The 25,151-nt window shown below is 42.1% G+C and overlaps 2 protein-coding genes across 2 annotated transcripts in view; one reads left to right on the top strand and one right to left on the bottom strand.

Annotated features, from left to right (window-relative positions):
* The window catches only part of LOC141122051 (uncharacterized), a 48,847-nt gene extending 35,827 nt beyond the window's left edge, over positions 1-13,020 (bottom strand). The window contains 2 exon segments of the mRNA XM_073611846.1: positions 11,984-12,428; positions 12,431-13,020. Coding sequence (XP_073467947.1) covers positions 11,984-12,428; positions 12,431-13,007 — 1,022 coding nt within the window. The 5' untranslated portion in view covers positions 13,008-13,020.
* Positions 1-25,151, top strand: part of LOC141122060 (uncharacterized) — a 396,180-nt gene that overhangs the window by 217,025 nt on the left and 154,004 nt on the right. The window lies entirely within an intron of this gene.

Here is a 25,151-nt window from a genome sequence, read left to right as displayed (position 1 = left end):
GGCCTGGTACAGTTCAGGAGGGGGGGCGCTCTTTCATCCCCCCTCTTTTCATGCAGCCTGCCAGGTTGCATGCTTGGATAAGGGTCTGGTATGGATTTTAGGGGGGACCCCTACGCCTTTTTTTTATTTTGACGCAGAGTTCCCCTAAAATCCATACCAGACCTGAAGGGCCTGGTATGGATTTTGGGGGGACCCCACACTCATTTTTTCTTTAAATTTTGGTGCTGGGTTCCCCTTAATATTCATACCAGACCCAAAGGGCCGCCTGGTAATGGACTGGGGGGGACCCATGTTGTTTTTTTCAATGAGTTTTATCTGTATTGCCAAGACCCGACAATTCATTACAGCCACAAGCAGTTTTAAATTACTTTATTTCTTTAGAAACGTCATTTTGCTGTGGTATTGTGCTACTTTGAGGGCATACTAAGGACACCCCCAGGCACATTTTTTAAAGGAATATTTCCTTTTTTTATTGTTTCACTTTAAGCATTATTGAAATCACTGCTCCTGAAAAAAAATGGCTGTTTTTAAAACTTTTTTTTGCATTGATATATGTCCCCTGGGGCAGGACCCGGGTCCCCATACACTTTTTATGGCAATAACTTGCATATAAGACTTTAAAATGAGCACTTTTGGTTTTTCATGTTCATGTCCCATAGACTTTAATAGTGTTCGTATGAATTTTTTGCCTGTTTGCATGTTCTGGTGAGAACCAAACCGGGCGGTGTTCCCTTGTTATAAGGGTAAAGTTGCAGAACTCATCTTGCCTTCACAGAGGGAGCAGAGAATGAATCATCTTCAGGAGGCCTTGAAGAAAAGTTTGTGTAATGCCTTTCCAGACCCTGGGAAGTTACCATTTCCTGGTGCTGGACAACGTGTTTCTGAGGCTTCGTTCGGTTCTTCGTTCAGAGAAAGAGCGGTAGAGAAGGTGGCTGGCTGACCGATGCCTTTAAACAATTTTTCAGTCCTCAGCGCCAAGGTCTGATTCAAGCAACCATCGCCAGCATCTGCATTATATGGTGCAGGAATATCTAGGGGCAAGAGCAGGCTTGGAGATCTTTCCAACAGAGCATCCACTGGGTTACTGGGTCTTGAGGATGGACTACTGGCCATAACTTGCTCAATATGCAATCGAGCTACTGGCCTGTCCTGCATCTTTCTGAACACCCATTCAGTGCTGCTGGAGGGTTTGTAACAGATCAAAGAGACTCCTGTCCACAGACTCCATTGATATGCCGCGTACACACGGTCAGACTTTTCGTCTACAAAAGTCTGACAGCCTGTCCGACAGACTTCCGGCGGACTTTCGGCGGACTTGCAGCAGACTTTCTAACGAACGGACTTGCCTACACACGACCACACAAAAGTCCGACGGATTCGTACGTGATGACGTACACCGGACTAAAATAAGGAAGTTCATAGCCAGTAGCCAATAGCTGCCCTAGCATGGGTTTTTGTCCGTCGGACTAGCACACAGACGAGCGGATTTCGGGGTCCGTCGTAGTTACGACGTAAAGATTTGAAGCATGTTTCAAATCTAAAGTCCGTCGGATTTGAGGCTGAAAAAGTCTGCTGAAAGTCCGGAGAAGCCCACACACGATCGGATTACCAGCCAGCTTTAGTCCGTCGGCGTCCGTTGGACTTTTGTAGATGAAAAGTCCGACCGTGTGTACGCGGCAATAGGCTCACATTTAGAAAATTGAATCAGTCCTGGATCAGCAGCTATCAAACCGCTGATGCTGATGTAACTGATTGAATATCCTATTCCTCCTGAATCTTGATGATGCTAGCCTCCAACAATATTTTTGGTTTAGGGCACCACCACCACCCAGGCCCGATTTTTCTTCCCCTGTTTAACAGGGGCATGTAATTACAATCTTTTTACAGTGTTCTGACACCACCAACACCTAAGGCCCAATTTTTCTGCAGAGTATAAAGTGCAGTCCGTATAGTATATATACTGCAGTTCCATACAAAAATCCATACATACTGCAAATCCATACCAGACCCTTAACCGAGCATGCAACTTGGCAGGCCGCAGGAAAGGAGAGGGGGAAGAAGGGGGCCCCCAGATCCCGGCCCCCCATGTAAATGGGTATTGGGCACATTTTACCCCTAGCCATTCACCAAAAAAAGTGTCAAAAAGTAATACACAGTTTTCGATAATTCTTTTATTAAAAAAAGAAAAAAATGTACTGCGATGTCCATCCATCTTCAATCACACTGCCTATCGAACCCAAAAAATAGAAAAAAAAACTCACCTCTGCCTCAATGAGAGGAGTCCTGCTGACTGCTGTCTCTTGGCTGTGACAGCTGTTATATAGGCAAGGGTGGGGCCACCCGGTGACATAACAGAGTGACCTCACCCCTTCTGACATGTGCCATCAGAGGAGGGCAGGGTCATCCAGTTACATCAGCGGGTGACCCCACCCTTGCCTATATAAGAGCTGTCACAGCAAAAATAGAGCAGTGGCCAGGAGACATCCCATGTTGGCGGAGTATTTTCAGTTTTTTTTTCTATTTTTCGGGTTCATTAGGCGGTTGAAGATGGTTTGACATCCTGGGACACTTTTTTTTTCTTTTTAAATAAAGGAATTGTCAAAAAATGTCTTTTGTGGTTTTAACTTTTTGACACTTTTTTGGGTGAATGGGTAGGGGTTTTTAAAGGCTGCTTGCTCGGATAAGAGTCTGGTATGGATTTTGGAGTGGGGATCCAACGCTCTTTTTTAAAAAAATTATTTCTTCAATCATTTTTTATCTATATTGCCGGGGTCTGGCAATACATTACAGCCGCGAGCAGTTTTAAATTACATTTTTTCCTTTAGCAATGCCATTTTTCTGCGGGACTGTAAAACACATCACACAGATGCGCTACTTTACAGGCAGACTAAGGACACCACCCAGGCATGATAGTTGAAGGAATATTTCATTTTTATTGTTTCACTTTATGCATTATGAAAATCACTGCTCCTGAAAAAAACAGTTGTTTTAAAAACCTTTTTTGTTTAATTGATGCATGTCCCCTGGGGCAGGACCTGGGTCCCCCCCATGTGCACAATTTTTTGCCTGTTCACAAGTTTTGTTGCGAACCGAATAATTTTATGTCTCAAAATGAAAAAAATTACATCCTAATTCATGAGAAAATGAAGAAATAAAAAGCCTCATCTACACAGGACACAGGGGGAGGTGCAGTGCACATATACAGTATAGCTGTGCTGGGCTTTGAATGAAGACTAGCACAGGAGAAGGGAGCTGGACACAAGGGGGGGCTGCCAGTGTAGCTGGAAGTGCTCTGGGGGTCTTAGCTCACAGTCTACAATGATCACAGTACAGGCAACCACACTAAGGCTCTGTTTCCACTAGTGCGACCTGTCATGCGATTTTGGACACAAAGTTGCATGACAAGTCACAGCCCATTGATTTCAATAGCACCCGTTCCCATCTATGTGACTTTGAAAATCAGCAACTTTGAAAAGGTACCTGCGATGCTTTGATGCGACTTTGATCCAGAAAGTGTAACGTTGGATCAAAGCTGCACTCAGTCGCATCAAAGTCGCACTCTAGCCTTGGCCTACGTTTCCACTAGTGCCACTCCAAAGTTGTGCAATTTAGAGTGCAACTGAGTGCAGCTTTAAACAATTTTACACTCTGGATCAAAGTCGCATCAAAAGTTGCAACAAAGTAGTGCAGGCACCTTTTCAAAGTTGCTGATTTTCAAAGGCGCATAGATGGGAAAAATCTTATTTTTGACTGGACCTCCACTTGAAATTTGGAGCCATATAATGGTTTGTAAGAAGTGTGTGTCTCTGTGTGGGCCGCCATGTGCTGCACTAAGCAGAACATACTTACCAGGATTGCCTGTTCTCTGTCACTCTCAGGCAGCTAGGAACCAAAACAGGAAGTTCTCCTTCTCTGTCTCACTAAGGATAGGAGGGATGGGGGTGGGGCGGGGTGGTTAGTATGAACAGTAGGCATGCCTGTGTAGAAGAGAAGCACAACGTTTTCAGGAAGTGAGAGGCCCCCATGCAGAATTCAGATAAATGGAAATAAGGTTGTCCCTGAAGAACAGGAAGAAGCTGATTGTCTGGCTTTAATTAGACTTTCTAAGCGACACAATCTGCTATACAGAAAATGAATAATGTCAAAGATAAAGATATTTTACATATAAATAATAGAAAAATTATCATTTTTGACTGGACTTCCACTTTAAAAAGACACAACATGAGACATACAACTTGATATAAAAAGATTATTTTATTACAAACATGTTTAAGAAAAATAAAAAATAATATATATATATATATATACTTTCACAAATGTCCACTAGAGGAATATATCCTGTATATGTAATGTTTCCCCATATATCATACAGGACACCAATGACCATCAACTAATTAGGTGTAACAATATTCTGTATAGTCCAGATGATCTTGTCCAACGGTTAACGCGTTTCCCTGAATAGCTTTTTCAGGACTGTATGCTTTTGAGGGAAACATCACTATCAAACAGACAAACACAAGATAAGGTAAGTATATATTTATATTTCAATACTGTCATTCATATTACACACTTTATTAGATTATATATTTGTAGACAGCACAGCTTACATCAATATTCTTTCCAATATCTTGTAAGTTTCCTACATCAAGTGTTCCAGAATGTGGGTAGTAAGATGAACATCCACATGTATAAACAGGAGATCATTCTACAAAAACAGAGAAACCAAGATGTAGGCCACCATTGTATGCACATTTGTGATATCTCACCCCATAAATTGCCACTTACATCCAATATAGATAATCAACTGTGGGTTCCAATGTAATCCATGGCTATGTAGCAATATCCCTAGGAGCCAATAATACTATGTGTGACGGGGTATATTCCACATCTTCCAAACAACCCCTGCAACACAATGGCAATGCTTGTTACACTTAGGGGCTCAGCCAAACCAAAAACAGCATAGCGGAGTCTCACCCTGTTATCCTAGGGAAAACAATAAGTGGGGTCCAGATATATACAGCCGGATATCCTGGAGGATAATATCTTGGGAAGAAGGAGGAGGGAGGGAAGAGCTTTAAGATGAACAAACACGTCATAACTGTACAGATGCCACGTAACACTGACAGCGCTGAGGAAAGGAAATGCCAATAACCAGCATTTGTTTACATGTGATTGGACACAGCTGATCACATGGTAAAGGACCTACGTCATCAGCTCTTTACCACAAACGGTGATGCACAGTGTCCAAGGGGCACAGCGCACCACCGATCGCCTCGCTACTCGTCTCTGTGAGCACACATGTTCATCAAGAATGGTAGCATGTCGTATGATGTCCTCCCAGAACAATAGCAGTCCCACCATCATTGTACTTTAGGCTGGGCGGGAACCAGTTAATACTGTTGGTTTAAATAACTTATATCCTGCAATGTCTACTGTAATTATTAGTGCATGAGTATGATCTCAGGTACTAGTATGAAACTATTCCTGACAAAGGAAAATAAGGGATCTATGTAAAGAAAATATGTTGGAGAAATGTGACAAACATTCATCCACTCGTTACAAATTCTGGCCGTAATTTAACTTAGTGATTTCCTATGATCATCAACTCCATCTAGTGGCCATTATAAGACATTTTGCCTCAATCAGTAAAAAAAAGCACAATACCTCATGGCCACTAGATGGAGCCAATGAGCATAATGCTGGTCACATTTGTTCAACTCTTTATTTTAACCACTTGACGACCGCCTCACGCCGATGTACGTCGGCAAAGTGGCACGGACAGGCAAAATCACGTACAGGGTACGTGATTTGCCTTCCGCGGGTGGGGGGTCCGATCGGACCCCCCCCGGTGCCCGAGGCGGTCGTCTTTTGTCCAGCGGCGATCGGTGATGAGGGGGAGACCATCCGTTCGTGGCCCCCCCCTCGCGATCGCCGCCGGCCAATGAAAACACTCCTTTGCTGCTGTATGCTAAACAGCAGCAAAGGAAGTGATGTCATCTCCCCTCGGGTCGGTATTTTCCGTTCCGGCCCGAGGAGAGAAGACATCTATGTGAGTGCACCAACACACACACACACAGTAGAACATGCCAGGCACACAAAACACCCCGATCCCCCCCCCCCGATCGCCCCCCGATCCCCCCCCAATCACCCCCCCCCCCCCCTGTCACAAACTGACACCAGCAGTTTTTTTTTTTTTTTTTTTTTCTGATTACTGCATAGTGTCAGTTTGTGACAGTTACAGTGTTGGGACAGTGAGTATTACCCCCCTGTAGGTCTAGGGTACCCCCCTAACCCCCCCTAATAAAGTTTTAACCCCTTGATCACCCCCTGTCACCAGTGTCGCTAAGCGATCATTTTTCTGATCGCTGTATTAGTGTCGCTGGTGACGCTAGTTAGTGAGGTAAATATTTAGGTTCGCCGTCAGCGTTTTATAGCGTCAGGGACCCCCATATACTACCTAATAAATGTTTTAACCCCTTGATTGCCCCCTAGTTAACCCTTTCACCACTGATCACCGTATAACCGTTACGGGTGACGCTGGTTAGTTCGTTTATTTTTTATAGTGTCAGGGCACCCGCCGTTTATTACCAAATAAAGGTTTAGCCCCCTGATCGCCCGGCGGTGATATGCGTCGCCCCAGGCAGCGTCAGATTAGCGCCAGTACCGCTAACACCCACGCATGCAGCATACGCCTCCCTTAGTGGTATAGTATCTGAACGGATCAATATCTGATCCGATCAGATCTATACTAGCGTCCCCAGCAGTTTAGGGTTCCCAAAAACGCAGTGTTAGCGGGATCAGCCCAGATACCTGCTAGCACCTGCGTTTTGTGCCTCCGCCCAGCCCACCCAAGTGCAGTATCGATCGATCACTGTCACTTACAAAACACTAAACGCATAACTGCAGCGTTCGCAGAGTCAGGCCTGATCCCTGCGATCGCTAACAGTTTTTTTGGTAGCATTTTGGTGAACTGGCAAGCACCAGCCCCAGGCGTCAGGTTAGCGCCAGTACCGCTAACACCCACGCACGCAGCATACGCCTCCCTTAGTGGTATAGTATCTGAACGGATCAATATCTGATCCGATCAGATCTATACTAGCGTCCCCAGCAGTTTAGGGTTCCCAAAAACGCAGTGTTAGCGGAATCAGCCCAGATACCTGCTAGCACCTGCGTTTTGCCCCTCCGCCCGGCCCAGCCCAGCCCACCCAAGTGCAGTATCGATCGATCACTGACACTTACAAAACACTAAACGCATAACTGCAGCGTTCGCAGAGTCAGGCCTGATCCCTGCGATCGCTAACAGTTTTTTTTGTAGCGTTTTGGTGAACTGGCAAGCACCAGCCCCAGGCAGCGTCAGATTAGCGCCAGTACCGCTAACACCCACGCACGCACCGTACACCTCCCTTAGTGGTATAGTATCTGATCGCATCAATATCTGATCCGATCAGATCTATACTAGCGTCACCAGCAGTTTAGGGTTCCCAAAAACGCAGTGTTAGCGGGATCAGCCCAGATACCTGCTAGCACCTGCGTTTTGCCCCTCCGCCCGGCCCGGCCCAGCCCACCCAAGTGCAGTATCGATCGATCACTGACACTTACAAAACACTAAACGCATAACTGCAGCGTTCGCAGAGTCAGGCCTGATCCCTGCAATCGCTAACATTTTTTGGTAGCGTTTTGGTGAACTGGCAAGCGCCAGCGGCCTAGTACACCCCGGTCGTAGTCAAACCAGCACTGCAGTAACACGTGGTGACGTGGCGAGTCCCATAAGTGCAGTTCAAGCTGGTGAGGTGGCAAGCACAAGTAGTGTCCCGCTGCCACCAAAAAGACAAACACAGGCCCATCGTGCCCATAGTGCCCTTCCTGCTGCATTCGCCAATCCTAATTGGGAACCCACCGCTTCTGCAGCGCCCGTACTTCCCCCATTCACATCCCCAACCAAATGCAGTCGGCTGCATGAGAGGCATTTTTATGTCCTCCCGAGTACCCCTACCCAACGAACCCCCCAAAAAAGATGTCGTGTCTGCAGCAAGCGCGGATATAGGCGTGACACCCGCTATTATTGTCCCTCCTGTCCTGACAATCCTGGTCTTGCATTGGTGAATGTTTTGAACGCTACCATTCACTAGTTGAGTATTAGCGTAGGGTACAGCATTGCACAGACTAGGCACACTTTCACAGGGTCTCCCAAGATGCCATCGCATTTTGAGAGACCCGAACCTGGAACCGGTTACCGTTATAAAAGTTAGTTACAAAAAAAGTGTAAAAAAAAAAAAAAATATGAAATAAAAAAAAATAGTTGTTGTTTTATTGTTCTCTCTCTCTCTATTCTCTCTCTCTATTGTTCTGCTCTTTTTTACTGTATTCTATTCTGCAATGTTTTATTGTTATTGTTATTGTTATTATGTTTTATCATGTTTGTTTTTCAGGTGTGTAATTATTTACACTTTACTGTGCTTTATTGTTAACCATTGTTAACCATTTTTTTGTCTTCAGGTACGCCATTCACGACTTTGAGTGGTTATACCAGAATGATGCCTGCAGGTTTAGGTATCATCTTGGTATCATTCTTTTCAGCCAGCGGTCGGCTTTCATGTAAAAGCAATCCTAGCGGCTAATTAGCCTCTAGACTGCTTTTACAAGCCGTGGGAGGGAATGCCCCCCCCCCCCCCACCGTCTTCCGTGTTTTTCTCTGGCTCTCCTGTCTCAACAGGGAACCTGAGAATGCAGCCGGTGATTCAGCCAGCTGACCATAGAGCTGATCAGAGACCAGAGTGGCTCCAAACATCTCTATGGCCTAAGAAACCGGAAGCTACGAGTATTTCATGACTTAGATTTCGCCGGATGTAAATAGCGCCATTGGGAAATTGGGGAAGCATTTTATCACACCGATCTTGGTGTGGTCAGATGCTTTGAGGGCAGAGGAGAGATCTAGGGTCTAATAGACCACAATTTTTTCAAAAAAGAGTACCTGTCACTACCTATTGCTATCATAGGGGATATTTACATTCCCCGAGATAACAATAAAAATGATTAAAAAAAAAAATATGAAAGGAACAGTTTAAAAGTAAGATTAAAAAAGCAAAAAAATAATAAAGAAAAAAAAAAAACAAAAAAAAACACCCCTGTCGCCCCCTGCTCTCGCGCTAAGGCGAACGCAAGCGGTGGTCTGTCGTCAAACATAAACAGCAATTGCACCATGCATGTGAGGTATCACCGCGAAGGCCAGATCGAGTGCAGTAATTTTTCCAGTAGACCTCCTCTGTAAATCTAAAGTGGTAACCTGTAAAGGCTTTTGAAGGCTTTTAAACATGTATTTATTTTGTTGCCACTGCACGTTTGTGCGCAATTTTAAAGCATGTCATGTTTGGTATCCATGTACTCGGCCTAAGATCATCTTTTTTATTTCATCAAACATTTGGGCAATATAGCGTGTTTTAGTGCATTAAAATTAAAAAAAGTGTGTTTTTTCCCCAAAAAATGCGTTTGAAAAATCGCTGCGCAATTACTGTGTGAAAAAAAAAAATGAAACACCCACCATTTTAATCTGTAGGGCATTTGCTTTAAAAAAATATATAATGTTTGGGGGTTCAAAGTAATTTTTTTGCAAAAAAAAAAAACTTTTTCATGTAAACAATAAGTGTCAGAAAGGGCTTTGTCTTCAAGTGGTTAGAAGAGTGGGTGATGTGTGACATAAGCTTCTAAATGTTGTGCATAAAATGCCAGGACAGTTCAAAACCCCCCCAAATGACCCCATTTTGGAAAGTAGACACCCCAAGCTATTTGCTGAGAGGCATGTCGAGTCCATGGAATATTTTATATTGCGACACAAGTTGCGGGAAAGAGACAAATTTTTTTTTTTTTTTTTTTTTTTGCACAAAGTTGTCACTAAATGATATATTGCTCAAACATGCCATGGAAATATGTGAAATTACACCCCAAAATACATTCTGCTGCTTCTCCTGAGTACGGGGATACCACATGTGTGAGACTTTTTGGGAGCCTAGCCGCGTACGGGACCCCGAAAACCAAGCACCGCCTTCAGGCTTTCTAAGGGCGTGAATTTTTGATTTCACTCTTCACTGCCTATCACAGTTTCGGAGGCCATGGAATGCCCAGGTGGCACAAAACCCCCCCAAATGACCCCATTTTGGAAAGTAGACACCCCAAGCTATTTGCTGAGAGGTATAGTGAGTATTTTGCAGACCTCACTTTTTGTCACAAAGTTTTGAAAATTGAAAAAAGAAAAAAAAAAAATGTTTTTTCTTGTCTTTCTTCATTTTCAAAAACAAATGAGAGCTGCAAAATACTCACCATGCCTTTCAGCAAATAGCTTGGGGTGTCTACTTTCCAAAATGGGGTCATTTGGGGGGGTTTTGTGCCACCTGGGCATTCCATGGCCTCCGAAACTGTGATAGGCAGTAAAGAGTGAAATCAAAAATTTTCACCCTTAGAAATCCTGAAGGCAGTGATTGGTTTTCGGGGTCCAGTACGCGGCTAGGCTCCCAAAAAGTCCCACACATGTGGTATCCCCATACTCAGGAGAAGCAGCTAAATGTATTTTGGGGTGCAATTCCACATATGCCCATGGCCTGTGTGAGCAATATATCATTTAGTGACAACTTTATGAAAAAAAAAAAAAAAAAAGTGTCACTTTCCCGCAACTTGTGTCAAAATATAAAATATTCCATGGACTCAATATGCCTCTCAGCAAATAGCTTGGGGTGTCTACTTTCCAAAATGGGGTCATTTTGGGGGGTTTTGTGCCACCTGGGCATTCCATGGCCTCCGAAACTGTGATAGGCAGTGAAGAGTGAAAGCAAAAATTTACACCCTTAGAAATCCTGAAGGCGGTGATTGGTTTTCGGGGCCCCGTACGCGGCTAGGCTCCCAAAAAGTCCCACACATGTGGTATCCCCATACTCAGGAGAAGCAGCTAAATGTATTTTGGGGTGCAATTCCACATATGCCCATGGCCTGTGTGAGCAATATATCATTTAGTGACGACTTTTTGTAAATATTTTTTTTTTTTTTTGTCATTTTTCAATCACTTGGGACAAAAAAAATAAATATTCAATGGGTTCAACATGCCTCTCAGCAATTTCCTTGGGGTGTCTACTTTCCAAAATGGGGTCATTTGGGGGGGTTTTGTACTGCCCTGCCATTTTAGCACCTCAAGAAATGACATAGGCAGTCATAAACTAAAAGCTGTGTAAATTCCAGAAAATGTACCCTAGTTTGTAGACGCTATAACTTTTGCGCAAACCAATAAATATACGCTTATTGACATTTTTTTTACCAAAGACATGTGGCCGAATACATTTTGGCCTAAATGTATGACTAAAATTTAGTTTATTGGATTTTTTTTATAACAAAAAGTAGAAAATATCATTTTTTTTCAAAATTTTCGGTCTTTTTCCGTTTATAGCGCAAAAAATAAAAACCGCAGAGGTGATCAAATACCATCAAAAGAAAGCTCTATTTGTGGGAAGAAAAGGACGCAAATTTCGTTTGGGTACAGCATTGCATGACCGCGCAATTAGCAGTTAAAGCGACGCAGTGCCAAATTGGAAAAAGACCTCTGGTCCTTAGGCAGCATAATGGTCCGGGGCTCAAGTGGTTAAAATAAACCTATGAGTGTCTGTGAAATTTTACACCACAAAATGTACTCAGCCAATGAGAGGCAATGACTCCATTTTTGTTTTTCTACTGCTATCAATGGCCAACACGGTACAACACTTCATCCATGTCTTTGGTGATCTCTAAACTTCTTATGAACTGTTTATTACATGATTAAGTCCAGCCATGGAGTATATCTGAGGTGTATATCAGGGTGTGCTTCTTCCTCACATGAGAGCTGTGATGTCCAGCAACATTCATATAGAAAACATTTCCCACACCCAAGGCACTAATACACATCAAGGGTTGTGTGGTTTCCTGATGTTCAGGAAGACAGGACTTTAGTGAGGAACAATTACCTCACTCAGGACAGGAAAGGGGCTTCTCCCCTGTGTGAGATCTCTGATGTGTGTCAAGATTGGACTTCTGTGAAAAACATTTCCCGCACTCAGGACAGGAATACGGCTTCTCCCTCATGTGAGATCTCTGATGTGTGTAAAGACTGGACTTCTGTGAAAAATATTTCCCGCACTCAGGACAGGAATACGGCTTCTCCCCCATGTGAAATCTCTGATGTCTGTAAAGATTGGACCTTTCTGAAAAACATTTCCCGCACTCAGGACAGGAATACGGCTTCTCCCCCATGTGAGATCTCTGATGTGTGTAAAGACTGGACTTCTGTGAAAAACATTTCCCGCACTCAGGACAGGAAAACGGCTTCTCCCCCGTGTGAGATTTCTGATGTGTGGAAAGACTGGACTTCATTGAAAAACATTTCCCGCACTCAGGACAGGAATACGGCTTCCCCCCGAGTGAGATCTCTGATGTCTGTAAAGATTGGACCTTTCTGAAAAACATTTCCCGCACTCAGTACAGGAATATGGCTTCGCCCCCGTGTGAGATCTCTGATGTGTGTCAAGACTGCACTTCTGTGAAAAATATTTCCCGCACTCAGGACAGGAATACGGCTTCTCCCCTGTGTGAGATCTCTGATGTTTGTAAAGATCGGACTTCACTGAAAAACATTTCCCGCACTCAGGACAGGAATACGGCTTCTCCCCTGTGTGAGATCTTATATGCACATTGAGCTGATATTTAGAATGGAAACACTTCCCGCACTCAGTACAGGAAAAGCTCTTCTCTGTTGGAAGGACGGCACCGTCCCTCACAGTCTGAGGTTCCTCAGGATAAGAGGAATACGATGGTCCATCTACACTGTGTGGTGCCGGATGGACATTTGAGGTAGTCGGGTTTTCTCCTGGACTATACTGTGTGATGTCCTCATCTTCTACTTTACAGTCTGGAGACAAAGTGAGACAATCCTCTGAGGTTTTCCTCATCTCCCGTCCATCTACTAAAATAGAATTAAAAAGATTATTACTAGACATGAGCAGATTGGTTCCCCTAAACCAGGACTCCGCCCACATCAGGCAGCTTTGTCTCTGAGGATCTCACAATTCCCCCCTCAAGGTAACTAGTAAATGGGTCCTCTGATGTCCTACCAGTTCATTTCTTTATTCATGGACCTTAGTCAGAGAGTGAGGAAACACACAGGTTCCTGCTGTGCTCCAATCAAATCATCAGATATAAAACGTCCAGCTGGTAGGAAATGGGTGTAACAAAAGAGAATACATATTATGAGTATATATAGCAGTGGGTAGAGGGGAGAGAGCAGAAGTCAGGACTATGTAATGTACAACATAAGAGTATATAGTGCAGGGGTCAGGAGTATATAATGTACAACATAGAGTATATAGTGCAGGGGTCAGGAGTATATAATGTACAACATAGAGTATATAGTGCAGGGGTTAGGAGTATGTAATTTACAACATATAGTATATAGACATGTGCAGGATGAAAAAATTTGTTTAGTTTCATTTCGATTCATTATTTAACTAAATTAGTTTAGTTGCTTTCGTTTTCGGGATTCATTTTGTTTCAAATTCGAAAAAATGTGCCCGCATTCAAAAAAATAAACTATATATAACCATTTTCCGAAATTCGTATAGAATTAAATCAAATACCAATAGAAAAGATTAGAATAGAATAGAAAATAATGGCATAGCAAAAAACAAATATAATATATACTATTCTAATTCATTCTGTACCAAATTAGAATTTCAGAAGATTATATATATATATATATATCTATATATATATATATCTATATATATATAGATATATATATATATAGATATATATATATATATATCTATATATATATATATATATATATAGATATTTTCTGCAAATGATAGATAGATAGATAGATAGATATATCTTTCTATCATTTGCCGAAATTCGAATTTTGTGTAGAATGAATTAGAATAGAAAAGAATAGACTAGAAAAACAATAGTACAGAATAAAATATGATAGATATTCTATTCTATTCTGTTCTATTGTTTTTCTAATCAAATTCATTCTATATGAAATTAGAATTTCAGAAATTTTTAAAATTTGAATGGAAAAGATTAGAATAGAATAGAAAAAAATAGAAAAAGTAAAGCATAGAAAAACAATAGAACAGAATAGAATAAAATATAATATATGTTTTTCTATTCTATTCATTTGTATTCAAATTCATTCTATACAAAATTCGAACTTCAGAAGCCATCTTTCGAAATTCAAATTTCGTATAGAATGAATTTGAATAGAAAAGACTAGAATAGAAAATAATAGAAAAGAAAAAGCATAGAAAAAAAATTATAATTATATATATATATATATTTTAGTCTATTGTTTTTCTATGCTATTGTAATGGAAATTTGTAAGTTCTGTATATAATTGTATTGTATTTTGTATGTATTGCACACTGCCCTCACTGTGCACACGGCACCAATAATGCTTTCAGTACATGTTTACATTCTTTCCAGTCCTGATTAGAATTAGCCTGCCTATGTAACGCCCCTTGTTACCATAAATGTACAATTGTAATATTAATGTGATACCTACGTATCAGACCCAATAATGACCAACTGAGAAATGCATCCCAGCTTAGGCTGTCTATAAATTTATGGCAGCTTATGGGGTGGCGCAGACAGGGGCATGGCGCAGACATCATGGCTCTTTCCTGAGTGGCTCTGTCACGAGTGATGCGCAGTTTCACCGACGCAGTTATCAATTCTGATCATGTCTTCTCTGCTCTTTTACAGGTAATTGTCTCCTATCTCCTATCCAACTGTACATCCCTACTGAACTGGCTTTGCTGAGTCTGCTATTAGTATTTTTGGTAATTGTCTCCTATCTCCTATTCAACTGTACATCCCTACTGAACTGGCTTTGCTGAGTCTGCTATTAATATTTTTGGTAATTGTCTCCTATCTCCTATCCAACTGTACATCCCTACTGAACTGGCTTTGCTGAGTCTGCTATTAATATTTTTGGTAATTGTCTCCTATCTCCTATCCAACTGTACATCCCTACTGAACTGGCTTTGCTGAGTCTGCTATTAGTATTTTTGGTAATTGTCTCCTATCTCCTATTCAACTGTACATCCCTACTGAACTGGCTTTGCTGAGTCTGCTATTAATATTTTTGGTAATTGTCTCCTATCTCCTATCCAACTGTACATCCCTACTGAACTGGCTTTGCTGAGTCTGCTATTAATATTTTTGGTAATTGTCTCCTATCTCCTATCCAACTGTACATCCCTACTGAACTGGCTTTGCTGAGTCTGCTATTAGTATTTATGGTAATTGTCTCCTATCCAACTGTACATCCCTACTGAACTGGCTTTGCTGAGTCTGCTATTAGTATTTATGGTAATTGTCTCCTATCCAACTGTACATCCCTACTGAACTGGCTTTGCTGAGTCTGCTATTAATATTTTTGGTAATTGTCTCCTATTCAACTGTACATCCCTACTGAACTGACTTTGCTGTGTCTGCTATTAATATTTTTGGTAATTGTCTCCTATCTCCTATTCAACTGTACATCCCTACTGAACTGGCTTTGCTGAGTCTGCTATTAATATTTTTGGTAATTGTCTCCTGCTGCCATATCTTTAAACTTCCCTATTTACTGCTAGCTCTATAACAAACACACTGCAATAGCAATATTACTGGTGATTGATTCTCAACTCCATGTGGCTTGAGTGATCAAGAGAGGTAATTAGCTTTACGACCCTAGCCTGTGTCTGGCCTGGCCCTGGCCATCTCCTCCCCATATTCAGGTGTCTCACATCAGACCCAATAATGACCAACTGAGAAATGCATCCCAGCTTAGGCTGTCTATAAATTTATGGCAGCTTATGGGGTGGTGCAGACAGGGGCATGGCGCAGACATCATGGCTCTTTCCTGAGTGGCTCTGTCACGAGTGATGCACAGTTTCACCGACGCAGTTTAACGAAAGCAGGATAACTAAAGCTGCATGAACAACAGGAACTCTGCTCCACTCTGCAAGACGACAAGCAAACCAACTTTGAAATGTATTTTATATTAGGTTAGTTTCCCACTCTCTATCCACTAACATGCTCCTTATTCTCTTCCTTCTCACATTGGTGTCTTCTATCCTCAAATTATCTTTACTCTACCCCTCCTCTCTTCCCTGCAGCATGCACATATCACCCTCACTCCTACCCTCTCCCTACTATGGCACCCATCATCTCCTGCAGTTGCTGCACCCACATGCTGACATAAACTCCAGGGCCACTAGACACGTGCGCTCATGCACATCCCACTCCCACCTTGCCTTCCTCACCCTCCTCCTTCTCCTAGTCTCAGGTGATATTTCTCTTAATCCTGGTCCGCCATTTTCCAAATGCAAGCCACATATCCAATACCCCTCCCCCTCTGGCAACCACCGCAATCCACTCAGTTTAATTTCTATCCCCCTACTTCCTCAAAGCACCCCACCAATCTCATGTGCCCTGTGGAACGCCCGCTCCATCTGTAACAAGCTAACATCTGTACATGACCTCTTCATCTCTCATGGCTTGAACATACTGGCCATAACAGAAACCTGGCTGCAAAATTTTGACTCAGCTTCTCCTGCTGCCCTCTCCCATGGTGGTCTCCATTGGACTCGCTCCTCCAGACCCAACAGACAGAAAGGAGGTGGAGTTGGCTTCCTTCTGTCCCCACAAAGCACCTTCCAAGTCCTTACTGTCCCTCCCTCTCTATCCCTCTCTTCTTTCGAGATGCACTGTATTCGTCTGTTTTCTCCCATTTCTCTGAGGATTGCAGCAATTTATAGGCCTCCAGGACCGGTATCGCGCTTCATTGATGACTTTGCTGCCTGGCTACCCTACTTTCTCTCCTCTGAAATACCCACCATTATTCTTGGTGACTTTAACATTCCTGTCAATGTCAACAGCCCAACTACAGCTAAACTTCTCAACTTAACCTCATCTTTTGACCTAACCCAATGGACACATACTTCCACTCACTCCAATGGTAATACCCTTGACCTTGTATTCTCCCATCTCTGCAACCCTGGCAACCTCACCAACACCCCCTTTCCTCTATCTAATCACAACCTCATTACTTTCACTGTATCCTTGCCTCCAACCACCCATCCCTCCAAGCAGCAAACAATTACTTGTAGAAACCTTCGCCACTTTAACCCTTCTCTTCTCTATTCTGCTACTGACCACCTATATGACATAATCTCTCCCCTGTCCTGTCCTGACCTGGCCACTTCTGTCTACAACAGTTCACTCTCATCATCACTAGATGCACTTGCTCCCCTAACCACACGCAGAATTAGGCCCCAACCGTTACAACCCTGGCAAACTGACAACACTAGAAATCTCAAGAGACATTGCCGTGCTCTTGAACGACTGTGGCGTAAAACCAAATGCCTGCAAGATTTCACCCTATATAAATCTGCCCTTCTAAAATACAATTCATGCCTCCATGCTGCCAAACAAGCCTACTTTGTCTCTCTTATTAATTCCTTGTCATCCAGTCCCCGTCGGCTCTTCTCAACCTTTAACTCTCTGCTTCGTCCACCACCCCCTCTACCCACTAACTCACTCACTGCCCAAGAGATTGCCAATCACTTCAAAGACAAGATCAATGCAATTCGTGAGGACATCTCCACTGTGCGTACATCTTCCCCACCCATCATACCTTGCCCAGCAGCACATTCAACCCTCTCCTCTTTTGAATTGGCTACTATGGAAGAGGTTACAAAAATTTTCTCGAATGCCCACCTAACCAATTGTCCCTTGGATCCTGTTCCCTCACAACTACTACGGTCACCCTCTTCTTCTATCCTATGCTCCCTCACCCACATCTTCAATCTCTCCCTTTCTAGTGGCATTTTCCCCTCCCCTCTAAAACATGCACAGATCACTCCCATTCTTAAAAAGCCCTCACTGGACCCTACCGACCTGAACAACTTAAGACCCATCTCATTACTCCCATTCACCTCTAAACTTCTAGAACGCTTAGCCTACAACCGTCTTAGCTCCTACCTCAATGAAAATAACCTTCTTGACCCCTTACAGTCTGGCTTTCGCTCGCAGCACTCCACGGAAACTACCTTACTAAAACTCACTAACGATTTACTAACTGCTAAAACCAACAGCCAGTACTCCATACTCCTACTACTTGACCTCTCTGCGGCCTTTGATACTGTTGACCACCCGCTCCTTCTCAATAAACTACATTCCCTTGGCCTCCGAGATTCTGCTCTATCCTGGTTCTCTGGCTATTTATCACAGCGCTCCTTCAGTGTCACCTACAACTCTGTCTCCTCCTCTCCATTGCCCCTTTCTGTGGGGGTCCCCCAAGGCTCGGTTCTTGGACCCCTTCTCTTCTCTATCTACACCACCTCCCTTGGTCACCTAATAACGGCCCACGGCTTCCAATACCACTTATACGCTGATGACACCCAAATCTATCTGTCTACTCCTCACCTCACTCCTCTGTCTCCTCTCGCATTACTAACTTACTAACTGACATATCAGCATGGATGTCGCACCACTTCCTTAAACTAAATCTCTCTAAAACTGAGCTATTAATATTCCCCCCCGCCCGTGCCCCCCTCCATGACTTTTCCATCAAAATCAACAATGCAACCATCAGTCCCTCCCCTCACGCCAGGGTACTAGGTGTAATCCTAGACTCCGACTTGTCATTTCAGCCTCAAATCCAATCATTGTCAAAAGTTTGTAGAATTCACCTCCGTAACATTTCTAAAATTCGCCCTTTTTTAACAAATGAAACCACCAAGCTCCTCATTCACTCCCTTGTTATCTCTCGCCTTGACTATTGCAACTCCCTTCTCATTGGCCTACCGCTCCATAGGCTATCCCCTCTTCAGTCTATCATGAATTCTGCTGCCAGACTTATCCACCTTACCAACCGCTCAGTGTCTGCCAACTCTCTACTTCAATCCCTACACTGGCTCCCAATCACCCAGCGAATTAAATTCAAAATTCTAACCACAACATACAAAGCCATTCACAACTCTGCCCCAAGCTACACCACTAATCTTGTCTCCAAATATCACCCAAATCGTCCTCTCCGCTCTTCTCAAGACCTCCTGCTTTCAAGCTCTCTCATCTCCTCCTCCCATGCTCGTCTCCAGGATTTCTCCAGAGCCTCTCCCATCCTCTGGAACTCGCTACCTCCATCTATCCGGCTATCCCCTACTCTTGCTACCTTCAGGCAATCCCTGAAAACTCATCTCTTCAGGAAAGCCTATCACGTCTCCAACTAATCTCCTACCACTTCCACCAGCTCATTCCCCACAGTTACAACCTTTTGTACCACCTGCCCCACCCTATTAGATTGTAAGCTCTTCTGAGCAGGGCCCTCTTAATCCTATTGTATTGTATTGTATTGTATTATATTATAACTGTATTGTCTCCCTTTTATATTGTAAAGCGCTGCGTAAACTGTTGGCGCTATATAAATCCTGAATAATAATAATAATAATACGTAATCATGTGCATAAAAACCTTCAATTGCGTCATAATAAAGCAGAACAGTAATTTGGAAAGATGCTGAGTGTATCTTTTGTGTCTGTTCCCTACTGCAGTAGTTATTATTAATTTGGAACCACTAATCAATATGAGGATAGGAGTTGCCTATCATAAATTTAACCGAGTCAGCATGGCGAGCCAGCCAGGAGGGGATTCCAGGTGACCCTGAGTATCCGAAACGAGGAGCTTGAGACGATCCGGGAATTTCTGATAATCAGCCGTCTGAGGTAAGCCTTTTGGTTACATTTGAGTTATCAGACTTCCTTGATCGGTAAGGCATTTTCGGGACAAAGGGTACCTATTTTACTCCCCTTAATCGAACTGTATTGATTGGTGGTTATATGTTATGTTGTCCCTGTCTATTGTCCATTGGAGTGTTATAGATAAGAAAGGGAAGAATAGTGCTGTTCACAGGTATACGTAGTAAATCTGCTAGATAAAGTAGTTTAGAGGCAAGAGGGTATAGGCACAAGTAGAGAAGAGAGAAGACTGGCCAGTCATTATGGGCATTGAATTAAGTAAGGGAATGAAGGGTAAGAGACCCTCAAAAATGCCCAGCGCAAGAGAAGCGCTATATATGAACCGAAGGTGCGGTTCCACCTATACTGAGCCCCTAGATTAATGGTTAAAGTGGACGTGGATCCACAATGGGTAACTGGGTTACCAAAGTCCACAGGGACTAAGAATCATGCAGAGTAAACAGCTAGAGAAACAGCTATCTATGTGAGCAGGATGGATCAAGGGTGACATTAACACTAGACAGAAAGGGACATTTTCATGTTAAGTTGTGGGATGAATTTGGGGTCAGGCACTACAACTATTAGAGTCAGAAACAGAGAAATGAGAGGTAAAACAGAATACTTTATATGTTGTCAGAGAGGGAAGATGGGATGAGCACTGTGGCTGCCCTGTCTGATCATAGAAGCTAGATATAAAAGATATCTGAACAAAATAAGGAATGCAGAATTTAGGCAGGGAAATATTAATGAGAGTTAAAAGAAAGTGAGAGAATGATATGCATGTGTTGTGTACAAATGGGAAAAATGTAAGCGATTTTAGAGAGATATTGGTGTATGTGTGTGTGAATGCTGGGACCTTTATTTCTATTGCTTGTGTGTTTCATGTACACAGATGTGATCCCCTCCTCTGTGCTCTCCTGAAAGAAATGTGGCTGAGATGAGAGATCAGTGATAAGCTGGAAGGACACCATGCCAATTCCAGTTTTTTAGACAAAGCATTTATAACAAAATGTGCCGGGTTAACGAATCTAATGATAAACAATATGATCACAATTATTTTGAATCTGTTTTCCAAACATGGTAAAATGGAGGTTACATTTAACCGTGTATTACACAAATTAAATATCCTTTGATAGTGGAAACAGTGCATTTAGAAAAAGGGAAGTTAAGTAAAATTAAGTAATAATGAGTATTAATTTCTAATATGAGTTTAACAATTATATAGATATATTGAAACTGGTTTAGACAAGCTTTGGTTGGGAATGAAATCCAGGTTATTGGGGAAAAATGGGATTAGTTTAGATTAAGATAACAATTTTGTAACTTTACATTTATTCAATAAGCCTTTATTGAGAGAAAAAAGATTAAGATGAGGTTGTTATTTTGAATAAAGCTGCCATAATATTTAACAAAGCCAAGATGGATGGGATACATAAGAAGTTTTTCTACAAAAATGAAATTTCAAGGTTTTTGATAATAACTTGATGTGCGGTCTATGATGTGAGAGTAATAATAAATAAAATTTAAATATATCACACCCATCACATCAAGTCCACACACCCTGTTAGGATAGATGCCGCCTGCAGCCAGTTGTTTTATAGTTTTTGATGCTTTCTGGTCCATCATACAGAATCTTGGTCCTTTTGTTTTTATTTATTTTTATTTTTGAAATCCAACGTAGAATGTGTGGATTGTGAAATGATGTGCCCCTTTTCCTTGTAAGTACCGTGGTATAAGCAGAAGAATATTTTGGATTTATGGGCATCTCTCCATGACCGCAGGGTATTGTTATCATTTATTATAATATTGCCAGGAAAAAGTTGTCTTTTGAAACATGAAACTGGAGTTCTTACACAAACAGCATGATAGAAAACAAGCCATTGTAATATATTTATGGAAGCTGGACCCAGTAATGAAGGGTTCACCCCGATATATCAGAGCTGCAGCTTTTATGCAAAGGTGCTATTAGACAAAGTTAGATATTGTTTTGGTCAAACATTTAATTTTTAATGGTCAAACATTCTGCGCAGCAAATATACAGATAACCAAATGTTTGTCTAATGAAAGGTTTAAAACATGAGTTTGTTTATGTACAAATCTAACAATAAAAAATGTGTGCATTTGAATCCAGCCACCTTATTGCCTCTATTGGAGGAGGCTGGAGAAGGAAGACACATGTGTTACATTGATGTGGGAATCAGCTGCTGTGAGCCCAGTGCAGGACACACTCCCTGAAGACCCAGATATTAAATCTTTTGTAGATTTGAGTATGCAGTTTATCACCCAGAAGGATACTCTGTATTCAAAGTTATTGGATCCTTTTTCCCCAGCTCAAGAAGCAGAGCTCCATGTTTTATAAATATAAAAGCTATAAAAAGAATGTATATTTATAAAGATAGTCGAGATATAGAGAGCTTTTGGTTCCTTTTGAAGGGCCAGAAGTTTGTTTTTACTTCAGCAGGTAAATCAATAAAGCATGCCAAGTTAATTTGATCGGCTGTTTTCAGCCTTCCAGCTTCTTGCTGAGGTAGCCATACTAACTTTCACACATGGAAGCAGACCAGGTGACTAAGGATGCTGCATTTACAGCCCCGGACACTTGATGGGTCTGTGCAACTCACAGATTCCACCCTAGTTCTGGCCCAGTATAGCTAGGATTAATAATTAACTTTAAGGACCCCAGAACGAGAAGAACAAGTGGTCCACAGGGGGCAACTTCTTATGAAAGAGGACTTTGGAAAAGGTGATCATTTATGCCTGCCAGCCACTCTTTTCCCTCCAGCTTGACACACAGACCGTGTCATCAGTCACAAGAAGTTATGGCTGCCTTAGTAAATGAGCGTGGGATAGAGCCAGGGTTCTCCACAGTTGTTTTTATAACATACCACTTCTTGTTTTACCTGTTACCAAAGGTGTTATCAAAAGCTGAACATCCCTTCCAGAGATTACAAAAACATATATCCAGATGCCCAAGTCAGGATCTTACGAGTATGCATTTTGTCTGTATGGACATGTTTTCTGGATGTCCAGTGGCAAATGCTACTGCAAAGGCCACAGTAAAAAGTGTTATCAGAAGTAGTTTGTAAGTACAGAGTGCAGAACCTACAGAGAGTAACAGAGGAAATCATTTTTATAGGAGAGTCCTTACTAGAAGTTTTGAGGTTTTATTTTTACACCCCCTACTGTCTACAATGTAGCGGACAAAGTAAAGTAAGAAACTAGAAAACTTTTGCCTGAATGTTTTCTTATATTTTATCAAGCCTCTAAGGGGGATGTTGGACTCTCTCCCTATGGGATTTGGTTTGGGAGTGTGTTACTCACTTGCTTATATTTTGTCTCAGCAGCTGAAGTCCTCCATTCGGATCTCATAGAGAATGTTGCTGATCTTTTAGTGCCGGTTCACACAGGGGCGACTTGTCAAGCAACCTAGCCGCCTGACAAGTCGCCTCCCGTTCTGTACAATGGAACCGTTCTAATAGGAGCGACGCAAGTCGCTCCGACTTAGAAAAAGGTTCCTGTACTACTTTGGGGGCGACTTGGGGCTACTTGCATAGACTTCTATACAGAAGTTGTTTTGCAAGTCGCCGTGGAAGTCGTGTGCAGGTCGCCTCGGTGAGGTTTTTTACAAACTCATTTATTAAAGGTCATTAAAGGTTTTTTACAAACTCATTTATGTGTTTTCTCCCCAATTCCAGATCCTAAAAGTTTGGAAGGATCTAAAACTAAAGCCAGGTGACTTTTGGATTGTTAAGAGACATTTATATATAAGGAAATGTTTGGAGACTCAATACAGCATCTATTTCATGTACAGTTTTTGCAAAACTTGAAGGAAAAGTCACCTGGATCCACACCAGACACTGCAAAAATTATTAAATAAAGAGATCTCTGTGTTTGATTTGTTTCCCTCTTGTGATCACAGTCTAGGGTACTTTTTGATGCAATTACTTTAATTGTAAGGGATATATATATATTTGAAAAGTAGTTTAGCCATGTTGAAGTCATATTTGTCTTTTGTACGTCTTCCATTTTATGTAGAATTGTCTGTGTTTACATGAGCTGATAAGTCAGCATGCCAACAATTCAGCTAGAAAGACATTCTGGCCACAGGAGTGTACAGCCAATACTCTGTAAATATGTCTTATCAATCATTTGTTTTTCACAATGAAAAGTAATTTTGTAATGAAAAAGTTGCTCAGCTATTATTTTCTCCACAATGGAGTTTTTTTGCCTCTTTGGCCAGGAGGCCCAGGATAAAGGTAATAGCAGGTATGGTTAGTGATCAAAATATTGCTCAAAAGAGGGGAGACTATAATGGAAATTTGTAAGTTCTGTATATAATTGTATTATATTTTGGATGTATTGCACACAGTACTAATAATGTTTTCAGTACATGTTTACATTCTTTCGAGTCCTGATTAGAATTAGCCTGCCTATGTAACGCCCCTTGTTACCATAAACATACAATTGTAATATTAATGTGATACCTATGTAATCATGTGCATAAAAACCTTCAATTGCATCATAATAAAGCAGAACAGTTATTTGGAAAGATGCGGAGTGTATCTTTTGTGTCTGTTCCCTACTGCAGTAGTTATTATTAATTTGGAACCACTAATCAATATGAGGATAGGAGTTGCCTATCATCAATTTAACCAAGTCACTGGTCAATTCATTGCCACTAATCCCCAGTCCTCCCTTGCCAGAGATTGGAGACCAATTACGGTTTTTGAATTTAAAACCTTTCTGGGCCTATCCCTCCTCATGGGCACAACTAAAAAGAGTGAGTTGCGGTCATATTGGTCCACTGACCCAATTCACCATATGATGCCCGTGTTCTCTGCTTCCATGACCAGGGCATGATATGAGCAGATTTTGCGGTTCATGCTTTTTAGTGACAATGAACTCTGTCGTCCTCGGGGTGACCCTGGATACGATCGGCTCCACAAAATTTCGCCCCTCGTAAAGCACTTCAACCAACAGTTTGCAGCCTTGTTTACTCCTGATCAAATTGTCTGCATTGATGAGTCCCTGATGAGGTTTTCTGGCCACTTGTCTCTTCCCAGCAAGCGTGCCAGATATGGGGTCAAGATGTATAAGCTCGGTGACAGGGCCACAGCCTATACAGGGCGGTTTTCTAATGGTGGGCATGCCCACCGATCAATATTTTTTTTTCGTTCAGCCCACAGGCTTCATGAAAAAAAAGAACATTACAATATATGCCCAACAAGGACCAGCAACATACTGATATGTTGCTGGACTTTGAGTGGTTATATTAGAATGATGCCTGCAGGTTTAGGTATCATCTTGGTATCATTCTTTTCAGCCAGAGGTCGACTTTCATGTAAAAGCAATCCTAGC

Source organism: Aquarana catesbeiana, unplaced genomic scaffold (assembly GCF_042186555.1).
Source record: "Aquarana catesbeiana isolate 2022-GZ unplaced genomic scaffold, ASM4218655v1 unanchor237, whole genome shotgun sequence".
Lineage (NCBI taxonomy): Eukaryota > Metazoa > Chordata > Amphibia > Anura > Ranidae > Aquarana > Aquarana catesbeiana.
The sequence above is the reverse complement of the archived record's forward strand: the minus strand, read 5'-3'. Positions and strand labels throughout refer to the sequence as shown.